The sequence below is a fragment of the Dryas octopetala genome, chromosome 8 (assembly GCF_963921425.1).
Source record: "Dryas octopetala chromosome 8, drDryOcto1.1, whole genome shotgun sequence".
In the NCBI taxonomy this organism is placed as follows: domain Eukaryota; kingdom Viridiplantae; phylum Streptophyta; class Magnoliopsida; order Rosales; family Rosaceae; genus Dryas; species Dryas octopetala.
This window is the reverse complement of record NC_141373.1, coordinates 10,362,668-10,386,573: the sequence shown is the minus strand read 5'-3', so window position 1 is coordinate 10,386,573 and position 23,906 is coordinate 10,362,668. Positions and strand designations below refer to the sequence as shown.

At 33.5% G+C, this 23,906-nt stretch overlaps 2 protein-coding genes across 2 annotated transcripts; both read left to right on the top strand.

Annotated features, from left to right (window-relative positions):
* Nucleotides 1-416: 416 nt before the first annotated feature.
* Nucleotides 417-1,364, top strand: LOC147277085 (heme A synthase COX15-like). The gene is made up of 3 exons (XM_086252801.1): nt 417-521; nt 886-1,017; nt 1,163-1,364. Exons 1-3 carry the CDS (start codon nt 438-440, stop codon nt 1,331-1,333), a joined length of 387 nt encoding a protein of 128 aa, XP_086108927.1. The 5' UTR covers nt 417-437; the 3' UTR covers nt 1,334-1,364.
* Nucleotides 1,365-11,026: 9,662 nt separating this feature from the next.
* On the top strand, nt 11,027-19,564 carry LOC147277084 (cyclic nucleotide-gated ion channel 1-like). Its single transcript, XM_086255784.1, has 7 exons — nt 11,027-11,215; nt 12,256-12,607; nt 12,907-13,107; nt 15,971-16,263; nt 16,534-16,648; nt 17,518-17,763; nt 19,045-19,564. The coding sequence occupies exons 1-7, from the start codon at nt 11,160-11,162 to the stop codon at nt 19,537-19,539; spliced, it is 1,758 nt and encodes a 585-aa protein (XP_086111910.1). The 5' UTR covers nt 11,027-11,159; the 3' UTR covers nt 19,540-19,564.
* Nucleotides 19,565-23,906: the final 4,342 nt, after the last annotated feature.

Below are 23,906 nucleotides of genomic sequence, written 5' to 3'. Positions count from 1 at the left end.
ACTTGGGTGAAAGGATATGGTTTGTGGTATAATTGAGTTTAATATTATTTGTACACACTTATCTGACCACATTAGTTGACCATCTTATGTGGTCGTTGATCTGGTGATGCTATGTAATTAATGGCACAAGCTGATATGCAAATAATTAATTAAAACTTAAAATTCAGGTCAACCATTAATTGACATGACATGGCCATATCAGCTGCTACATAAGATGATCAACTATAATGAAAAAATTATTGGGTATAACCGATATACCGCCAAGTGGTGTAACCAATCTAACATATATGTTTATATTTGTAAGGTATAGTATTAAAAATATCCATTCATATTATGACACATAGATTAGTTATAATATGTGATTTTTGCTGAGTGATTTATTATAAATATGCTTATATGTGGATTTCCAGGGGCATGCTTATAATACTTTTCCAAAGATGGGGAACACATGGATCCCCGAGGATGTTTTTGACATGAAGCCACTAATCCGGAACTTCTTTGAGAATACATCTACTGTGCAGGTATCTTCACTGACCAAAGATTATATTCTAGCGTTTAGAATCTTAACATTGCTATATGTTAGCACTAAGGTTGCTTTTATAATAATAATAAAAGTTAAAATATTACAATAAAAAGAAGTGAACAATTGGGAAGAGGTATTATTTCAAGTTTTTCCTTCGCTAACAAAACCGTTGAATTCATTAATTTTCAAATCATCACTTTTGGGCAAATAATTTAGCCTCTGAGCTTATATTTTCTTTAGGTGACTATGCTTTCTAAAATTATTGAATTCATATGTCTTAAAATTGGCTTCTTGAAGATGAAAGGTATAGATATTAGCATTTTATAATTCATAGCTTCACATCTATATTTCCCTGTCTGTAGCTCGACCATCGGATCCTTGCAACTGCAACTTTATTTTCAATTGGCGCTTTGTGGTGGTCAACAAAGAAATTTGACATACATCCTGCAGTTCGATCTTTGATTGAAGCTACTGTTGGCATGGCTGGCCTTCAGGTATAAATGCTTTCCAATTTTCCATTCATTTTTTGTCTTCTTATATCTAGAAACATGGTTTCCCTTTGCGATTAATTTAATTAGTATGATCAAGTTGATTTAAACTTAAGTTTCTCGATATAATTACTATGTGTTAATGCTACAGGTCACACTGGGGATATCTACACTTTTGTCATATGTGCCTGTTGAGCTTGGCACGGCACATCAAGCTGGGGCTTTGACTCTCTTGACACACATGATCCTTCTCAATCACAATTTGCGGAGGCCATCACCGTCCCTTCTTAAATCTCTACCTCAAGTTGCAAAGACAATCTAGATGAATTTGTGGTACAATTTTGTAACAAGGATTGGGCATTTTAATTGGATCGGACTTAGTTTTGCTTGTACTTTAGTTTTGCAAATGTGGAGAAATGTGTTTGTTTTGCTTGTACTTGAGTTGGGACTTATATCCCATTGTAATCAAGTGGCCATCAATTCCTCATTGTTAATATACTGAAACCTTTGCCAATCAATGTTTTCTACTATTATATATAACCTTTGGCAACGAAGTGATATCACCACCAGGAACCTTGTGGAAATGCAATTTGGTCTAAGGTAGCATATTCCCTAACATGTCTATACTGCTCTGCCATAACCCACAACTATGTTATGGAAATTGGGTGTTTGAGACAGTGCAAGTTGAACAACCCAAACAGTAGTAGAAGAAGTATCATTGTATTCACAAGCTCTCTTGTGCCTTTTTTTTTTTCTCAGTAACAGTTTGATTTCTGAATAATTTCTGGACCATTATACAAAATCAATAGGGAACCTGTCATTGAACCCTAAAGTTTAACTTTTCTCTTGCTTGCAATTCACATAGGGTCAAATTATGGTTTTGGTCCATGTCATTTGAATTATTTGTTATTGTTAGATTTATCTTTCACTTTCGTTAATGTGGTTTCAATTTGCTATGTACTATGTTTTAAAAACTTTTTAACCACGGATAAACAAAACGTACTTTGTCTAAGTTGGCAGAAGAAATAATCACTTAGCTCTGCAGGGGTATTTATGTTATTAGGTTCTTTCAAGATCAAGTTACGATTTTGGTTCATGGTAGTTTGGACCGTTTTCCACTTTGGTCTTGATTACTTCGAATCTGCCATGCTCTTGTATTTTAAAATACTTTTCAAATAAGGACAAATCAACAAATTTGTCAATTTTGACCATGGATGAAAATATCCATTATATCATTGATATTTCTGCCATTTTTAGACTTGGTGAGTGTGTGACAATCACAATTTTTAAAAATGAGTTAAATATTTTTGAAGGGTATGATAGTAATTTAACACTAGAAATAGCATAGGGCCATCCAAATTAGACTGAGCCCATTGACTATTATGTAATTAACAAATATATGTATGTGACTATTATGAGAACCTAAATTATATTTTGACTATTATGAAATTTTTAAATATTTTATTGATTTATTTGTAATTTGCTAATTTTTAAATGACCTTTCTTTTTTTAATGATTTTATTTAGCAAAGGGCATTTCAGGGTTTATATGATTGTAAAATTATCATATGACTCTCTTATAATAAATTTCATTCACTTGACAATTTAATTAACTAAGTACATTTTTTTTTTAATTTTTGAAAATCACGTGGTAGGTACGTGATCTTCTTTAAGGATCAAAACATCATTCCACCTCAACCCTTAAGTCATTTTGTGTGTGACACGTGATCTTTTTTTGATGAATTATGTAACATAGATGACAAAATAAGCCAAATTGATGCAAAATGAAAATTATATCACAGTTGGTGGGCAGCTCAGTTGAAAAGGCTGTAGAGTTTGCCCCTCTGCACTTAAGTTCGATTCCCCCTTCTAAATAAAAAAATAGAAAATAAAAATTATATCATATAATGATCCAAAATAAAATTCATATTATGAAATTACACGATATCCAATACAGAAAATTAAGATTAAATACCAAATCCTAATAATTTTTTATAATATCATGAAAACCATATAATATTTCAATTGGACTACTAAATTTAAATATAGTTTTTAGATTATGTCACAAACATGTTGACCTCTTTGTTTTGTCTTTCCATTTGACAATTTTGTTCTTTGGTCCACATCTGATGGGTGTTAGTTAAAATTTATAAAGTTTTGACAAAATTGTCTTTGAAGCTTTTATATTGTCTTGAAAGTTGACTAATGTAATCTCAACTTTAGATTTAGTTGTGACTGTACGAGACTTACAACTTCAAATTTAATTGTGACTGAACAACAGTTATAGCTAAATTGTGAGACGGTCACAGTTAAGTTGTTACTGAATTGAATTTTTTTTAGAAAAATTGTACTACAATATAATATAAATAGAGGTTAAAACACTACATTTACTCAAAATAATACCTATTATAGTTGTGAGAGTAGTTTCTTTCAACTTACCAAGACAGTCACAACTAAATTGTGAGACAATCACAATTAAGTTATGACTGGATTGATTTTTTTTTTTAATTTTAATACAATATAGTATAAATTAATGTAATATTTGTGATGTAATTTTATTTTTTATTTTGTTACTGTAGTGGCATGTGATGTAATATTTGTGAATTCTAATATATTTTAAAGTAAATGATTATAAAGTCCAAATTTCAGCTCTCACTACTTTTAAGATCCAGGTACTTTTTTTATTTTCGAAAGAGGTCCAGTTTATACCAAACCGGTCCACTTTTATTCGTAGGTGTGAATTAATTATATATTTTCGATCCCTTATTTTGTAGTGTTGAAAAGTTTATAGTGAGTGCATGTCAATCATTAGCACATGCTTGATATTGGATTTTCTTACGTTATGGGAAACCTATCTACTTTTTTTTCTAATCTTCTTTTTTATTATTATTATTTTGCAATGTAATTTTATATTAGGAACGATTCATTTTCTCTAAAGATTATCTTTGTAAATAATTAACTAAATTTAAAATTATTTGGTTATGTAACAATTATCAAATAAATAGACGATGAACCAAACTTGTTACTAAAATTGTCAATTTATTTTATCACAGTTATATAATTAAACGATTTTCAATTTAAATGAATTTTTCAAAGATAATATTTAAAAAATAATTATGAGCTTACATTGTATAATGAGAATAATAAAAGAGTAGGTCTGGAGAGAAGATAGAGTAGAAATAAAAATGTAGATTAGATTATGTGTTTCAAGTTGGTCGGGATGATAATCATGATACAGTAAATAAATAATGAATTAATTACCCTAGGTTATCTTTTACTTATTGTTTTTACTCTCTAATGCACCAATTAAGTTTATTTAACAACAAGGTAAGTTGTAGCTAGCTGGCTTATCTTGAAATTTGGTCGATTGTCATTTTCTTTCTTTTTTGTCTCTCTCTCTCTCTCTCTTTCTTTTTCTCTCTCTCTCTCTTCTCTTTCCTCTTCATCATTTTCTTGTTCTTCTTCTTTGCAGAGCAAACACCTCCGGGACGAACATCACCACCACGAGCAGCACTGCTGTCAACGGCCTTGAAAATCTCAGCGCCAACCAAGAAGCAATGCATATGCTCCGAGCTCGATCGAAGCCTTCTAGATCTGCTCCGACCACTCCGGCTTCTCCTCAATTGGGCATGATCACAGCTCGTGGTAGACTCCTCCTTTGATCTCTTACCAGTAGAAGGTTCTTGATTTTTTTTTTTAAGCTCAGTTTCTGAAACTGCAATTTTTGGAACGTTGCAAGGGAACTGAAACTGCAGTTTATTGGAGTTATAGACTTACAGTTGTAGTTACAAACTGCGAGTGAAACTGCAGTTTATTGGAGTTGCAGGCTTGCAGTTGCAGTTACTAATTGCAAGTGAAACAGCAGTTTATTGGAGTTGCAGACTTACAGTTGCAGTTACTTTAAATGGAACTGTAGAGATTGAACCTCTTTTTTTCGTTGTTGTTGTAGCAGTTGTAGAAGGATGCTTGAGAGTGAAGATGAACAATTGTCGGTTTGGTAAAGTTGAAGAAAGAGATCAATTTGGCCAAGAAAAGAAGGAGATCGGTTTTGGGCTGTTTGTGTAGTTGGTTTGGTTATGATGCATTGATTCTGGTCTTTTGGAAGGTGTCCGCATGTTATATTTTGAGCTGATGAAAAGTGTCCGCAAATTAATAGAAATTGATTGGGTGTTTTTGGTTAATGTTTTACTTTGTTAGTACCTTATAATTAATGGATTCATAAATAATTGGTGCAGGGGCGTAAGAAGTTGTTGAGAGAGTCTCCTCCAAAGTCAATGCTTGTTTTGGCCGAAGAGGAAAAATTTATATGGAAAAGACTTAGGGAACTGGAAGACCCATATAGTCAATGCAAAACTAGGTAAGTCAGTTGTGCCTTACTCTGAGACTCTCAGATTTAGTTTCTAAAGGGATTTGGTGCATCTTCATAGCAGATTTCCATTACAATTCTCACCAGATATAGTTTCTGCCACTCGGTCTTTGTTTTGTGCAAATTCATGCCTCCTAGCTAGTTTGACACTATTGAGGTCTCTCTCTCTCGGAGTTCCTCCAAATTTGCAACAATCTGAACTGTGTGTACCTTAAGAAGCTCATTGGGTCAGATATCATAAAGTATATATATATATATATATATACAGTGGCCTTCAGATACGGGATCCTGCATTTAACTCTAAATAAGGGATTGGCTTGACTACCCTTGGATCTCTTTTAATGAGATCTGACGGTGGATTTATAACCCACCATTTAACCCATATAACCCAGCTGATAACCCGTTCCCAATCCCCAACCCGTTTAATCAAAACACCCAGCACGCGACTTCTTGTAGGGATTGAGAGGACAGAAGGCAGTTGAGAGAGAGAAAGCTAGCTCGCGAGGAAGAAGAAGCAGCTAGATCGAATCCCCGCAAGATCAAGAGAAAAGTGACGCGAATCAGGTATGGTTTCTCTGTTCTCCTATGGGTTTTTTCCTAACAACTTCAGATTTGGAGTTTTTCATTTAGGATTTGGGGTTTTTTGAATTTGGGGTCCTTTTCATTCTAGAAACTTAGATTTGGAGTTTTTTCTTCTGTTTTTGTTTTCCGAATTTGGGGTTTGTCTTGTTACTTTTTTACAATTTGTGGTCTTACTTGCTTCAGATGAGTTTAAGGTTGAACTGTTTTGGCTAAACTCATGGTCTTGTATAAAGTTTTGTATGCTTAAAATCTGATTACTATTATGTTTACAGTATTATGATTTATCATGTAATACCGAGGGACATGTCTTAGGCCAAAGACATCAAAATTAGGCTACTTTTGAGGGTTTACAAAAGCTTGGAGCTAAAGTAAAATGATTTTTGGAATGGTTCCACTTTGTTGATTTCCTCGCAGAGAATGGAAGAACAACACAATGTTTGTTAAGGAAAAAAAAAAAAAGTCGGTTTACAATTGTGTGCTGTTGGAGATGAGATAGGTTGGCAGATAATTAATGAATTGAAGTAATCTTGAAATGGAACTTGTGTGCAAGTAAAATGTACTTTTTCAATGAGTAAATCATAATTTTAACCTCAAGGGGATGTTTAAAACATTGGGTTTATGTTTGTTCCAGACTTTACATTCCAATTTATTACAATGTAGATTTTTTCGTTATTCAAGGTTTTAACTTACCTTGACATACTGCAACCTATCTAATAAACCTTTTGTTGTTGCTCTAAGGGTTAGATTAGTAGAAATATACTGTTGTTTCTAGTGTCATTATGCCCAAAGACATACTAAAATATCATTTATAAGAAAAGAGTGTCTTAATTTCTCTTTTATATTTTCTATCCTTATACAGAAGCAATTCAAATAGCCAAAAAATGGACGATCAACACATGCAGCAAAGGAAAGAAGGTTCATCTCAAGTAATTTCCACTTCATTCGAGAACAGTACCCTAGCCGGCCAATGTTCCAAACGGATTACAACTTAAATATGAAATGGAGACTCGAGGCAATCAGTCAAATCCCAAAGGAAACACATTTCTGTTCGTGATAGGATACGAGTATAACCTACTTGGAAGGACCCTAAAGATAATACAACTTGATAATGGTTGTTACAGCATATAGATTTGTACTTACTACCATATTTTTTTTTGTCACAATGACAAGTCTTCCTGTATGTGTTCCTAAATTTCAATTGATTCCTCAATTTGATACATCAAAAAGTTACATGTGATGTCTTTCTAAAATTGATGATTAATAGTGCCATCATTCTGAGCTTTTTCTTAACCACAGTTGGAACTTGTTCGCTATATAAATTGTTATAAAGTGTAGTCTCTCAAAAGTAAAATAGTAAAGTGTTGTATTAAAATATACATACAATGAAGAGATCAGTAAAACATATCAGAGTTGTGTAAAGAAGAATTTTTTCATTGATAATTTCAATAATACAATTGTCATTTACACATTAGTCCTAAAGAATTACACATCAGTTAACCAATCGTACCAATAACTATAACTACTCTAACTGTTGGAGTCCAAGTAAGCAATCTGCAACCAACTCTTTGTAGGCTTTGTAGGCTTGTGGGATTACTCTTTGTGATTGAGCAGCAGATCTTTGCACTTGTATATTTCATTTCTCTTCCATTAGAAGGCATTTACTCATCTGGAAAAAGGAAAAAGGCAAAATGCAAAAGCTCAAATCTTTACAGACAAAACACCATGTAGCTTCTTTTGCAAAAACAAGCAAAAAACAATGCATTAATCTTTCTTAGAAAGCATGGAACTTCTTTCTCCATGTAGCAGCAGCAGTTGCAGTTGCCTCTATGCAATGTCATTTTAGAACTGCTAAAATTTACACATGACACTATCTATTGGGAAAAAGAAGAAGAAAAAAAGTTCTATTGTATCCAGTCCCACTAATCAACCTATTTGACATTTTATTCCTTAAACAACATTAGAGTCATCATTACCTTTTCATCAGGCAACTCATCTCAAACATACAATCTAACATGGAAACCAGCATGGAATATATTCAGATGTCTATGTCTGGAGCTTAATTTAGGCCTAAGACATGTCCCTTGGTATTACATGATAAATCATAATACTGTAAACATAATAGTAATCAGATTTTAGGCATACAAAACTTTATACAAGACCATGAGTTTAGCCAAAACAGTTCAACCTTAAACTCATCTGAAGCAAGTAAGACCACAAATTGTAAAAAAGTAACAAGACAAACCCCAAATTCGGAAAACAAAAACAGAAGAAAAAACCCCAAATCTAAGTTTCTAGAATGAAAAGGACCCCAAATTCAAAAAACCCCAAATCCTAAATGAAAAACTCCAAATCTGAAGTTGTTAGGAAAAAACCCATAGGAGAACAGAGAAACCATACCTGATTCGCGTCACTTTTCTCTTGATCTTGCGGGGATTCGATCTAGCTGCTTCTTCTTCCTCACGAGCTAGCTTTCTCTCTCTCAACTGCCTTCTGTCCTCTCAATCCCTACAAGAAGTCGCGTGCTGGGTGTTTTGATTAAACGGGTTGGGGATTGGGAACGGGTTATCAGCTGGGTTATATGGGTTAAATGGTGGGTTATAAATCCACCGTCAGATCTCATTAAAAGAGATCCAAGGGTAGTCAAGCCAATCCCTTATTTAGAGTTAAATGCAGGATCCCGTATCTGAAGGCCACTGTATATATATATATATATATATATATATATAGAGGGCCCTTCCAATAAGGGATCCCTCATTTAGTGTTAAATGAGGGATCACCTTATGGGGCCCACACAAGTCGTTTTGTGTTAATCCGAATCGTTCATTTTTTATATCTCTATTGATAGATCATCCCTGCAAAAAATCAGCCAAATCGGAAATCGTTTACCCGTTCGATTAAGCGGTCAAAGTTTAGGTGTTTATAGAGGAATTTGTTGTTCGTTCATTTGTTTTAAACTTTGACCGCTTAAACGAACAGGTAAACGATTTCCGATTTGACTGATTTTTTGCAGGGATGATCTATCAATAGAGATGTAAAAAATGGACGGTTCGGATTAACACAAAACGACTCATGTGGGCTACACAGGGTGATCCCTCATTTAACACTAAATGAGGGATCCCTTATTAGAAGGGCCCTGTATATATATATATCGGCATAGGAGACTCCGCACTAACTTTATTTGTGAAGAACCTCTCGGTAGAGTCGCCCCGAAAAAATTATTTGACACTGGTCAGACCAGTGAGGTAAGTAGTTTCTTTAGCTTAAGACCATTCTCAATTTAAGATACTAAATTAGTTTTTTTTATTATTTTAATAATTCAAACTGTATGTCATTTTATATTTCGTACCAAGCCGAAACACTTTGTATTGATGGATCGATAGCTTGGCATTTGGCAAAATAATTTTTTATTTATTTACAAACTAAATTGTTTGTATGTGAATTATAATTTTTTGATTAAGTTATAGTCATAGTTTATTTTATTTAACTAAGATTTTTCAAAACAGGATTATTTTTTTGTTTTGTACAAGTTTATTTATTTATATTGGATTGTTCACAAACAAATTAAACAATAGACTGCTTTTTTTTCCTTGTTTTTTTTTTTCCTTTTTCTGATTGGCGCAATTAAGTTAAATTGCTGACTTTTTTTTTTTTTTTTTGTATGGAAGCCTTAGTCAAATTAAAATCTTAGGGAGTACGTGCTGACTTGTTCAGCAGGAAACTTTCACTACGACTAGTCTAACTTTTTTTTCTATTTTAATACATGATTTGAATATTTTTTTAACTGAAAGAGGGGGATTCAAACTCGGATCTCACCAATACTATTAGTCTAATAGCTAATAAGCAATTTTATAAGTGACTAAACCAACCATGTCGGCATATGAATCATTTCAATATATAAGTACATATCTCTTATAAAGTTGAAAGAGGAATTCAGATTTGTCGTGAGAGACTTAACATAATTGACAAATGAAGGTCAATACATAATGGTTAGATTTAACACGTTTATTTGTGTTTATATTTAATTTTAATCAGAAATTAATTATTCTTGGTCAGTAGGCACATGACTTGTTGACTAAGTCGCTTCTCTAGCAAAGAGTCAATATATATATATGGTACTAATAAACTATATAAATTTTTGATTTGGTTGAATGGCTGGTGAGCAAAAAAATTATTAGAAAAAGAGTTGGGATATGAGAGAAGATTCATAGTCAAAACAAATAATTCTTTATATGATTATAAATTAAAATAACTTGCCTAAATGAAATCTTTTTTGGCTATTCCAAAGTTCCAAACTTTTCATGAAATGTGGACCTACTGCATATAGCTGAAGTATTTAAAGTCATTGACTTTTTACCCAATGACTTGCCTCACTTCACCTCCACTTCATTTTCATTTCCACCTGACTTAGTAAAATTGAATCACGCATCGGTGCAAGTGGGTTGGAAATTTATATTGGGTTGTTCGAAATTTATATTGGGTTGTTCGAAATTTATATTAATGTCATAAAATTTCAACAAATAAAGCAAGAAAAAGCAGAAAGGACGTCAGGTGTTTCCAGTGTAAGCGAGCTTGAAGTTTTGGGGTTGTGGGTTTTTTTCGTTCTGTGCAAGAGAGTTACAGAGGGTGGATAGGTGAGAATGTGGGATGAGGGAGAAAAGAGTACTTTTGGTAAAAGGGGTAAAAGAGAGAATTTAGGATAGAGTGAGAGACGGGGGTGGGTGGCTGCAGTAATTATTTGTTGCCGGTGCATATTTAATTAAGTGTCAATGACTTTTACCAGCTTGACATTCAGTTGTGTATCAGATTTAGTTTGTGAGGGGATTTGCTGCATTTTCACTTGCAAAATATATTCCATGAGTTATATAATTGTATATATCCAGAAATTCAGTTTAATTGTGCCCCTCTAAGCTTTGCCCAAATGGCGCCCCCTCCTCTCTTTGCTCCACACTCTAGAAAAAAGCCTCCTAGACATTGAGGTGTCACTGGTGTTATAAGCTTCGAACTAAAACTCTCTCTCTCTCTCTCTCTCTCTCTCTCTCTCTCTCTCTCTCTCTCTCTCTCTCTCTCTCTCTCTCTCTCTCTAACTTGGGTTTCTCCAAATTTGCAGGAGTCAACAATCAGAACTTTGTGGTATTTTCAGCAGTTGATAGGTCCATTTTGGTTCAAAGGATACATTGTATCATAAATACGACAGGTTGTGCATGGCTAACCACGATGTAACTGTAGATATGGAGAACAATGAAGAGAAACTTGCGAAGTTAGTTTCTTTGAACTCTAACATCATCTTCATTTTCTCTTTTTTAAATGAAATTTGGATTAAGTAATTCAATTGTTGATTGGTGGCTTAAATTGAAATCCCAAATTGTTGTGGCTCTTTAAAAGGGCCTACACGACCCAACAGTGGTTTAGGTTTTCGTCCCATATAAAAGCTTGTTCTAGCTATGTAGCAAACCCCATCTCATTGGTATTGGTATATGTGAGTAAGAATTTGTCATTATTCTTTGCTCTTTGGTGGGAGAGTGATTTGAGTGTACTTGGCATTTGAGTTTGTGAGAGTGAAACATCTTAATTTTGAAATCTCCCTGGCCATTTGCCCATTAATGTAGGCTACTAAGTCCAATCATGTTAAATCATTTTTTGTCTAGAATTTTTTTATTAAACCGCTTTCGGACAAAGTATAACTTGTGTGTGTTAGTATCTATACTCATAGAGCCTTTGTCCATCGTTGTATGGGAAAATGTAAATGATGCCTCTAGTACATTAAATAATTTCAGTAATAAAGGTTATTATAGTAATTACACATTACCCCATTTTTATATTACATACCCTTTTTTCTCTCATATACCCATTTATATATATGAGGGTTTGCACTGCAGGGATTCCACTTTTATTAGATACATGGTATTAATGTAATCTAAAAAATATGATATATCTAGCATTACTCTATATCACTTGCATGCCAATTTCATATGCTTCTACTTTCTTATTAATTTATCAAACTTCTACTTTCTTAAACTCGATCATTACATGCTTGGATACCACGATGCAGCATCTTTGTTTCCCAACAGGTCCTCTAGAACCATTCCTCTCCGATCCCCTCTTTTGAAAGTTTATCTAAATTGTCTACTAATTAACAAAATATTAATTGACCATGCTTTCTGATTATTGTGAATACTTGCTGAACAGAGAGACCATAGGAGTAGTAATTAAATTATGCCAAAGCTACAATGGCTCCTTTGATGTTTCTTCTAATTTTCTGAATCTCTGATGGGTGCAATTTATATGTTTGTGTTATAGTGTCGTGTTCAGATTGCAACAAAAGAAATTAAGTACAAAATGGCCAACAATGAAGAAAAATTATCCAATGTGGAAAAGGATATTTACAATATCATGTGCGTTTGGGGTTGTACTTGACCCTTTATTCTTTTACATCCCGGTCGTGAACCAGGATATGAAGTGCATCAAGTTGGACAAAGAGTTGAAAATAACTACGTTTCTTTTACGATCAATTACGGATCTTGCTTATATAGTGGATATTATTTTTCAATTTTGCACTAAACATGAAGCTGACACATTATTGGCAAAAGCTAAGAGGATTTCGTGGTCGCATATTCTGATCAACATTTTAGCTATTCTTCCATTTCCACAGGTAAGAAGCTTTTATGGAGTAGTAACTTGTTTTCCAAGTTTCTGTATTTGGTAACATTTTATAAAAAAAAAAAAAAAAAAACTATTTTTTGTTTATTTTGATATTGAAGTTGAGTGCGTGATTCGAATTTAGAACTTCAAAGTGTAGGAGTAGATACCCATGTGACTAAAGTAATATTTTCTTTAAAAAACCAGGTCAATATCCTGGATTTACACTACGTTCTACAATAAACCCCTGTAGATACTGTTATAAGGATACTGATATGCTATTGTTAATTAACTGTTGGCTTATGTGTACAGGCAGTCATTGTTTTCTTATGCTTTTCAAAAATAAGGAGCTCAAGATATCTGAAAATATGGAAGATATTGAACTCATTTGTTATATTTCAATACGTGCCAAGGGTTCTTCGCATCAAACTATTAAGGAACAAACTTGACATGAAGATTGGAATATGGGTTCAAGTAGCGTTCAGTTTATTTCCGGTCATTCTTGCTAGCCATGTAAGTTTCAATCATATTTTTATTTAATTATTTTAACTGCTCCGAAATTTTGTTTTGAGTTAATTAAGTTACTAATGTTTAATTAGTTGAATATGTTTGATAAAAGTTTAGGTTCTTGAATGAAGAATGTCCATCTATTCTATTCCCCTACCCACTCTATTTTCTCACTCTTAAGATCACCAAATTTTGATAAATATTATAATCTACTCATCCCACGTATACACACCGTACTTTTATCCCCCATAATGCTCTTAGGCTTCGTTTTGTTACGTTGGACTGTGTTAGACTGGATTATTCTTATGGATTATACTGGATTATGTTGGACTGGAGTAAGCTGGACTAAATGTTATTCTATATTTGGTGTTGTATTGGATTATGAAGCTGGATAAACCAAATAACACTCTCTTGTGTTTGGTGCATGGCTGGACTAAGTTATAAATATTTTAATTTTTAAATTACATATAAAAATTATCTAATCTTTTTAATATAGTTTCAATGCCTAATAAAATTTGATAATTTAATTTATCATAATTTTTTATATTATGAACAATTAAATAATCACAAGATGCTAAGGATTCTATAGTCCTTTTTGCTAATTGTTGCACTTGTGTACAAAGAAAATGGAAGAGGGATAAGGATCGGAACAAAAAAAAAATGATGGATAAGAATCACTGTTGAACAAGGGGTCTTGTGTTGTTCCAATTCCAGACATATCTGAACAAGTAAACATACACAAAAAAATAAATCAATATGGATCAGCATTGAGCCCAAGATACAAGGTAGCTCAGAGATTGGGAAAAACAAAATGGGAATTGAACAGTCAAGTAAAAGACTTTGCTTTCAAAATTTAACATTTTAAATTTTTAGGATTGAGCAAATTACATAGAGGGGGCAGCAGCACTGCAGCACTGAAACGAAAGGAAAAAAAACAAGAAAAATTAAGAAAATAAAATCATGGAAAAACCCCAAAAAAATTCCATGCCATCAATCAGAAGAACTAATCCCAGAAAAAATCCAAAAAGATTAAGAAAAAATCTATGGCTCAATCCCACGCCATCAATCTAGTACACCAATTCTAGAAAAGTTAAGAAAAATCTGGTAGATCAATCTAAAGCACCTTGGTACAGTAGAGAGAGAGAGAGAGAGAGAGAGAGAGAGAGAGAGAGAGAGAGAGAGAGAAATAGAGATGAGGGAGGGAGATCGAAGAGAGACTGATCTGATCGAAGGAACTTGGTACAGTAGACTGATCATGACTTCAAATGAGAGAGTTGAGAACAAACCGGTGCTATGCAGTCCATTTCTTATTTAGCACCTCATTTTCACACGGCGCTATGCTACACTGTCTAAGCATGTGTTTTAGTAAAACCGGTGCTATGCAATCCCACTTAAAATAGCACCGGTTGATGCCAAACGTAAGTTACGTGTGTTATTTAACACAATCCTCTCTAATCCCGTGTAACAAACGGACCATAATGTACAAACTCAACCACTCTCTCATTAAACACAAATCTCACCCCAAAGATTATTTCTCACGCGCCCACCCACCTCTCTTCCTCCACCATTTTCTTTCTCATAAACTCTTACTCTATTCTCTAACCAAACTTAAGCCCATTATACCATTCAATTAATAATGCTAGCTAGAGTCACCAAATTTATTCATCATATTTGGTAACTATATAATGACACATACAAATCATTTTATGAGTATTTTACTTATTAAAAATAAATGAATTAATCTAGAATGGGCTCAATCATAATCATATTTGAATAAATGAAACACCAGTACCACATCATTTTGTGATCGAATAGGAATATTTTCTAAACATTGAGGGGTGTAGCAGTACCCTATACCATTTGGTGAATAAGTTATGGTAAACAAACTTCTTGAGTACTGTAGAGCTAGCATGCAGTAAACCTATACAATTTGGTTGCTGTCCGGCCATGTACAAGCTCATGCTCCTCCTCCTTTGCTATATATCCATGATGTGTCAACACACATGTCCCTAATGAGTATCTTATCTATGGAAATAAATGAGGTCTAAATAAACTCAAATTTCTATAAATGAAACACTACCACAAGATCAATTTGATGATCATGGTAGTACAATACTATTTGGTTATTGTATGAGCATCTACAAGCTCGTACTCTTTCTAATGTGCTACGTCAGCAGAATGGTTGACCTAATAGTCAAGCTAATCGAGGGTAAAAATTGCAATTTTAATTTCCAATTGTCAAGTTTGACAATATTGCAATATTTCAAAGGTCAACTACCAAAGTGAAATTTCACCCAATAAGGGTGGAAAATGTAATTAATGCTTTATATATAGTTACCATGTAATGGGAATCTTAAGTTGAGGACTTAACTGAAGACTGAATTTGAGGACCACATATGGAGGATTAGCCTCGTAAAAACAATCAAATATGCCTCGTCTGAGGCAATGGAAATGATTGGATATGATAGATAAATGACTAAATTCATGTGTATTCAAGTAGGAAGAAATTTATAACTTAAAGGAAGAAGATGAACTAATCATAAGGGAAAACTGATCATTTCCAATCCCCCAAAAATGGTGGGATTAGAGGGGATAAGTTTTCCTCATAGTTAATCAATCTTCTTCTCAGCTTCTTCTTTCAAGGTAGAAGATACCCTTCATCTTCTTTCTTGAACACACATGAATCTAATTATTTATCTTATCCAACATTTCTATGCATCAAACGATGCCATAAAGAATTATTTAGCTATTTCATTATATATTATGATGATGATCATTTGAGTATTAATTGGAAATATTATATTTGTCTATTTATTTCGTCATTTTAAATTTTTTTGTAGTATATATGATTAATTAATTGGTCTATTAGGTACTTGGAGCTCTTTGGTACTTTATGGCTATTCAACGAGAGATGGATTGTTGGCAATATGTTTGTCGAAGTGAAAATGGATGTGAATTTAATACTTTGAATTGTCATGATCGTAACTTCACAAGTATCACACAATATCTAAACGATATGTGCCCTATAAATCCACCAAATACAACGCTCTTCAACTTTGGTATATATCTTGATGCTCTTCAGCTTGGTATGAACACAACAGGGTCAACCAATTTCCTACAAAAGTTATTATACTGTATCTGGTGGGGCCTCCAAAATTTAAGGTATGTATCTAAATTTAAATTTTTTTTCTCATTTTGAGTTTCTGATTATTAAAGCACCCATAATTATAAAGGAAAACGACTAGGGGTTGGATTTTGATTAGACTATTTGAGTACTCTAGACTCATCAAGAGTCTTTTCTAATCTTCTGTACACTTTTTTTTTTTTTTCGTTCTTTTGGTTAGTATTCATTTTCTTACATTGAGCACATGCATTGTATAAAATCAGATATAATATACTGTATCTTACATTTGCTCCATTTCATATTTGCAGTTCTCTTGGTCAAAACCTCGAAACTAGTATGCATGCATGGGAAAACCTCTTTGCAGTGTTTATTTTTTTGGCTGGCATGATGCTGTTCGTATTTTACTTCAATGATGTTATGCAGGTTCGTGTTGAATTGTCAATTTTTTTCTTGCTTCTCCTTGTAATGTTCTTGCTTCTCGCTGGTATAATTTCTGGTAGGAAGGACACTTCACTAATTAGTTGCTGATAATATAATTGGAACTACTCAAAAGGAAAAATGTGGAGATTTATTGCTTGTTTTTATTTGACTTTTAATATTAATTTTATATTACACATTTAAGGGGATTACCTTTTATCTTTCAATTTTATTATAAAATTCTAATCCATAAAAAACGAGAATTGTTGAATTTATAATACACAGCTCTGATTAAAAATCAATTGAATTTGGTGTCATTGGATGGTAAATTTCCTATTTTTGATGTACATGCAGTAGTTTGTTAGATGATATAGATGGGAAGGTCGAGCTCAATTTTGGAGCATTTGAAACAATATTTGTTTCAATAACATGGCATGTAGGCATGTGAGAAACAATTGTAATTATATGAAAATTATAATTACAATGGACATGAGAAATTTTTTTTTTTTTTTTCTTGCATTGGAGAGAATTAAACACCAGATCTATTATGATCTTAACTCCGCTTATAATCACCATTTGGGCTAATCCCAGGTGAATGAAAAAGGTTAGCATGCATAAGCATTGAAAAAGGTTAGCATGGATAAACATGAAAAAATCAGCCATTGAATAATATTGTAAGATTTTAATAGGCCGGTCATTTGCAAATTCAGTCACTCGTATTTCTTATACTTATATATAAACTCGATCGATTACATATTTCTCACTGAAATCTTAGGTACGCTTATAAGAGGATTTCTCATTATATTATTATATATGCCCATAAATATATGTCAGGATTTATTGTACTGATGAACCAACTTATTGTGGAATATTAGATACGTAATCGGATCGAAACCGAAAGATCAAAGAAGCTTCTAGCACGGATGATGAAAAAGAAAGATCAAGAGATACAAAATTGGCTGTCTGAACATGACCTCCCTAAGGATAAGAAGAGTGTGATAATGCAACACATTAAACATAAAGACAACAAAGATATTCATGTGAAGAATATTCTCTCCATTCTTCCCTCAGCACATGCAAGCGAGATCAAGTGCTCTCTCTGTTTGGATACGCTAAAGAAAGTAAGTTCCTCGATCTTTCTATCAAGGAGATCATCTTCTGCTTATGTTAAGTTATATAGATCAATGTTGTACGTAGTTGAGAGAAAGATCCCACACTGAAAATATGAGGCCTTGTATAGTGGTTTATAAGGGTTTAGGCAACTCCTCCTATTACTAATTGGTTTTAAGATGGATGCTTAGATTCCTTTGTGGTATCAAAGCAGGTTATCCATGTGTTAGCCTAAGAGCCCACGAGTGACGTCACACGTGCGGAGCGTATTGAAAGAAAGATTGCATAGTGGCCTATAAGAGTTTGTGCTACTCTCCTATTACCAATTGATTTTGGGAATTATAGATGTCTAGATTCCTTCACATTCTTAATTGCATTTAAAATTAGCTAGGTTGTTTTATGTTTTCATTTAAATTATTGTTTTAATATAAACATCAAATCTTTCGACTAAGAAACCTTTGATCTTAAATGTTTAATCTTAGGGTTATTAATTAATAAAAACAAAAGAAAAAAATAGATGGACAAATAATAAGAGGCGTTCAAAAACAATCGAAATGCTCAACTTTTAAGTGTTTGGGGTTTGAACGCTGGCTTTGAGTGTTAGCACACTCTCAACGCAAAAGTTCAATCGCTAGCTCGGTTTGTAACTATTTGTCAATTATAACTCACAATTACATAAAAATAATAGTCATTTAGATGAGTTTTTTTTTTTTTTTTTTTTTTGTATATTACTTGTAGAAATGTTAATATACAACCACAATTAAGAAATTAATTAATACACACGTCCCAAGAAAAAATCTTTAAAAGAAATATGATTGTTACATTTGGTAAGTAACATGCTTAATTGTTATTGATTGACAATAACAAAGGTGTTCGAACCACTCTCAATAAGCGTTTGAGCACTTGATTATAATGTTGACCAAATTAGAAAGTATCGATCGGTTCATAAACTCATTTATCATTGGAAAGTATACGATGGGTGTTTACATTTTTAACAATTAATCTTAAACCCTAGATCCCAAAAGATATTATATATATTAGTCATATACACATTGTCACGTACCAACAAGCCATAACAAGACTCGCTATTTTATTTCATCATTTTAGTACCAGACTCTATTTCATCATTTTAGTACCAGATCGACTCACCATAACAAGACTTAGTTAATTTATTCACAATAATTAATTAGTTTATCCATCAGAATATATTTAATATTGAACGATATATGCTCCTCCTTGGATTTATATTCTCTCTTGATCTAATTTTCTTAAATGTATGTATTTAATTGTAGGTGCCAAAGCTCCAAAATTTGAATGAACAACTCTTGAAAGCAATCTGCGAAAAGCTTAGGCCAGCGATCTATACTGGGAACAGCTATGTCATTCGAAAGGGAAAGCCACTTAAGATGCTCATTGTCATTCAAGGCTTTGTAGGGACTTACACATCAATTACTACTGAGAATAGAAGCTGTACTCTGGGAAAAGGTGATTTCTATGGAGAAGAACTTCTAACTTGGGCATTAACAACATTCACCCCTTCAAGCTCACCCATGTCTCCAGAAGTTGTTAAGGCCCTCACAGAAGTCGAAGCCTTTGTTCTCATGCCCGACGACTTGAAGAGTGTATTTTTTAAAAAATGGTGGCATTTCAAGAAAGAGATCATCACAACGAATTCTGATCAGTTGGGATTTGGAATACTCAAGAATCTGGCAGCGTCTTCCATAGGAAGAGCATGGCGCCGCCATGCAAAGATAAGGCTAAATAGGAGAACAACCATTTCCGGTTGATCACCAAAGGGTAGTAGGAAACCGCAAGCAAGCATACATATATATATATATATATATATATATATGCACCTTTCTTCACCAATGCCTTTGTGTGCTCTCTATCCCACTTGCACATCCCCCTCACTGTAAAAGTGTAAAACTTATAATAAGCTATCTGACCTCTCTCCTACTTTTCTCTATTTTGTTTTCAATAAAATTTTGGGTTATTAAGAGATAAATTCAAATGAGGGAAATCATTTACAAAATAGTTATATAAGCTCTTCATATATTTAAAAATTAACCCGATCCACTTTTAAGTTTAATAATTTCACTGATCACATAGTAGTATGCTTGTAATTAGATGTTTGATTCTAGAAAATATACATGTTCAGTGCATTATTAGAGAACAAATAATATTGCGTTAGTGATTATATTTGTGTTTTACACCAGTCAATTAATGAATGATATATGTAAAGCCTTTGGGATCGATTAGGCTAAGTGGTGAGGGTGAGTGGGGGTAAATGGGTTAGAATTAGATTAGGTACAGGTTCGATTCTCTCCAATGTAATCAGAAAAAAATATATATACAAAAAATTCTCAGCCTAATAAATAGACATTTATTATATACTAGTTTCTCGCACGCATGCCAAAATGTTCTTTCTATTACAATTTGAGGAAAATGATACATCAACGGACTCCGATGAGAAATTCAATGGCCAGTGAAAATGTCATGGAGAATTAATGAACATAATTGGTGTTCAAATTAAATTTAAGAAAATAATAAAAATTAAAAAACTTAAACTGGTTTTAAATGACGTGTTAATACATTATGTGGTTTATAAAATGTGGTACAATAAGGTGATAACTCTAGCATTGTCAATCGAAAAAGACTTAAGATTTCAATTTATAAGGTCTCTATATTGGATTATGACCGGGCGGGATTGAAAAATCTCTATATTTAATAGTTTGATATATTAATAAAGGTTTTATTTTACAATTGTTTGGTAGCCTAGTTGGAAGGGCCGTAAAATTACTCACAATGTATCCAAGTTCGATTCCCCTCCCCCAACTTAAAAAAAAAAAAAAAAAAAAGGACCTCATTCTAAATTTCAAAAAATGTAAAACCAACTCAAAAATTCAGATTTGATGTCAAAATCTTATCAGTTAACAAAGGGGGGTCATAGCAAGTCTTGATGCATGTCACTTGCTCCAGGTGCATGTGTATCTTCTTCTGCTCGGAGTGGCTCTCTCAGATGGATCAAAAGAGTGACTCTATCAATAGAGTAAAGCCCTATAACACTCCCTCATACAACTAATATTATTACTTGAATTAACTACTCATACCACCGTGAAAACTTTTTAAAATACTAAAGGATGAGGAATTGGTTCAGTAACTTTAAAGACAAAAGTACAACGATTTTAAAGTTAGGCATAAATTCAATTTAGACACATAACTATATAAGCTATTTCAACGGGGTCCATGAACTTTAAAATATTTCAAATATACACCGGATCTATTATCTAAATTGAAAAATGAATTTTTGTCCATTGATTCGTTGAGAGATCAGTTAAATGACAGCTTAGCTTTTGCTGACCAGGAGTACTTGACGACGTGTCGCTATCTCAGCAAATATTTCCCGCCGAATGAGCGACACGGGCTCACAATTTAATAATAATAGAAAGAGTGAGAGTTTGTGGGCCCGTGTCAGGGGTTAGGTGGACCCATGTCGCTCATTTGGCGGGAAATGAGCGACACTGGTCCACCTAACCCCTGACACAGGTCCACAAACTCATTATCTCTTTTTTGCTCGTTAAACACAAGTGAGAGATTTATATTCGAATTTGGGGGAAAACGTGATGTTTTTTGGAGACTAATTAAATGGTCATGAGAGCGTTCGACGAGCGGGAAGAAGGTGATGGGTGTGTGGGCCCGTGTCAAGTGGACATGTGTTGCTCATTTGGCAGGAAGTGTATGCTAAGTTGGTGCCACGTTGCCAATTAATCCCCGTTAGTAAAAGTCAAGCTGACATTTAACTGATCTCTCAATAAATTGATGGACGGAATTTCATTTTTCAATTTACATAATAAATCAGGTGTATATTTGAAATATTTGAAAGTTCATGGACCCCGTTGAAATAGCATATATAGTTGTCACACCCCAATCCTGAATAAAATCTAATATCTAGGAGTGAAGCGTGACTTACGTCCTAATCGCAGATTAATAAAATTTTTTTCTACAATTAAGACGTGAGAAGAAAATAAAATAAAATAATGGCTTATTCACACCATTGCCCCTTGTGAGATACACTTTTTTTCACTTTGCCCCCTGAAACTTAAATCCTCTCAGTTTGCCACCTGAACTTCACACAGTTGTTGCAAAAGACCCTATGCCGTCAACTCTGTCAATTTTTCCGTTAAAATAGCTGACGTGGCACCTATATGGCATGAATGAGACCCTTTTTTAGTTATGTAAGATCCATGTGAACCCAAAAAAAAATAAAAAACAATTTTTAAACTAAAAAATAATAAGATCCATGTCAATTTTTTATAATTTTTTTTGTCTACATGGATCTTACATAACTAGAAAAATGTCTCACACATACCATATAGGTGCCACGTCAGCTATTTTAACGGAAAAATTGACAGAGTTGACGGCATAGGGTCTTTTGCAACAACTGTGTGAAGTTCAGGTGGCAAACTGAGAGGATTTAAGTTTCAGGGGGCAAAGTGAAAAAAAGTGTATCTCACAGGGGGCAATGGTGTGAATAAGCCTAAAATAATATAAAGTAATTGAAGAGACTAAGTAAAGTGAAAATGAAAAATAGACTTTATTTAGCAAACTACTATTCCAAGAGTACCATACTAGATGTTCATCTTCTTATATATTACAATGTATTGTTAAACAAACAAAACACAGTATTCCAGCAAATTCTCTAAATTTCTCTTGGGTATTCCACATCATTGGTCATATTTCCGTCACCTGCATGATTTATTAGGGTGTGAGCTTTTAAGGCTCAGTAGGGTATATTGATCCCTCATGGCCAGTTATCACATTTAATCAATGTCTCAGTAAAAGAAAATAAATACAGATAATGATTTCAATTATATGCAATGAGAATGTGTGTACTCACTCCTTAACCATTCCTGTTGACACATACCCAAGACAAACAGGCCTACACGTCCCATACCGTGCATCCTTCCACTGTGGCCCCGAATGTCCCAAGTATGAGCCAACACCCATCCGTCCCTTAAGCCCAAATATTTTGAATATAATTAATTCCACTTTTTCTTCAATAATTCTTCCACAAATCATGAGATCACCAGGTACATCTCCCTTTCTCCATGGTGTCTCTAATAAATCACGAGACCACCAAGTTCATTTCCCTCTCTTCTTGGTGTCTCAATTAATCATTTTCTTAACCTTGTTCACAATCACACTTTCCTTATGCACTTGTGATTATGCAAGTAAAGATAAACATTAATGCATGTATAGAGAAATTAAATAGTACATGCATAATAATAAATATCACAGACTTAGGAATTTCACAGTGCACACACAAGATTAGTAATAAAAGTTTATTCACAAATATAGTGCACTTGATACATTTAATGAAGAAATAACATCACAAGTAATAAAGATAAATTATCACAAGAAAATAAATCACACAACATGACACAAGGATTAATTGTAATATAGTCCAATCATTGGGGAAATAGAGACCCTACCTTAATCTCTTGAGCTCGAGTTCCTTCTTGGTCCGTTCCTATGTGTTCGGGTCTAAAAGTTTTAAAAAATATAGTTTAGATATAACTTAATTAGATTTAAATTTATTTCACTCTCTTTTTAAGGAGAGTGTAACTCACACTCTAACTTAGAGGTGTCGGATTGACGCGAAACTTATACCATTGGACTCGTATCGAAAAATAGAGTTAGGAGGGTGAAAAATTGGGCGAAAACGGTTGCCGGAAACAGCCGCACGCGCCACCACGCGCCGGCGGTGCGAGTGGGGTGGCTGGCCGGTCACTGTTCATCATCTTCTTTAAACAGTCCCTGTTTTCCAGATTTTCCAGTTTTTTTATCTCATTTTTTACTCGACTTTTGACCTATCAAATCTTCACCAAATTGAGCAAACTTATACTTGTTTTAAAGCTCTGCATCACCTCTTTACAACCATATAAAGAACATGAAAAACGGACGGTTAAAACTCAAGTTATAAGGCTCGAAAGGAGGCCATACGAACATGCGAATTTTCTGGAAAAATTTCCAGATTTTTCATACTTCTTTGTTTTTCATTTTCCTTCAATTTCAAACCGCAAAACATGTTTCTAAGGCTATAATAAGGCTATCTACAACCTAATTTTTAGTTTTACAACATAAAAGAAAGGTG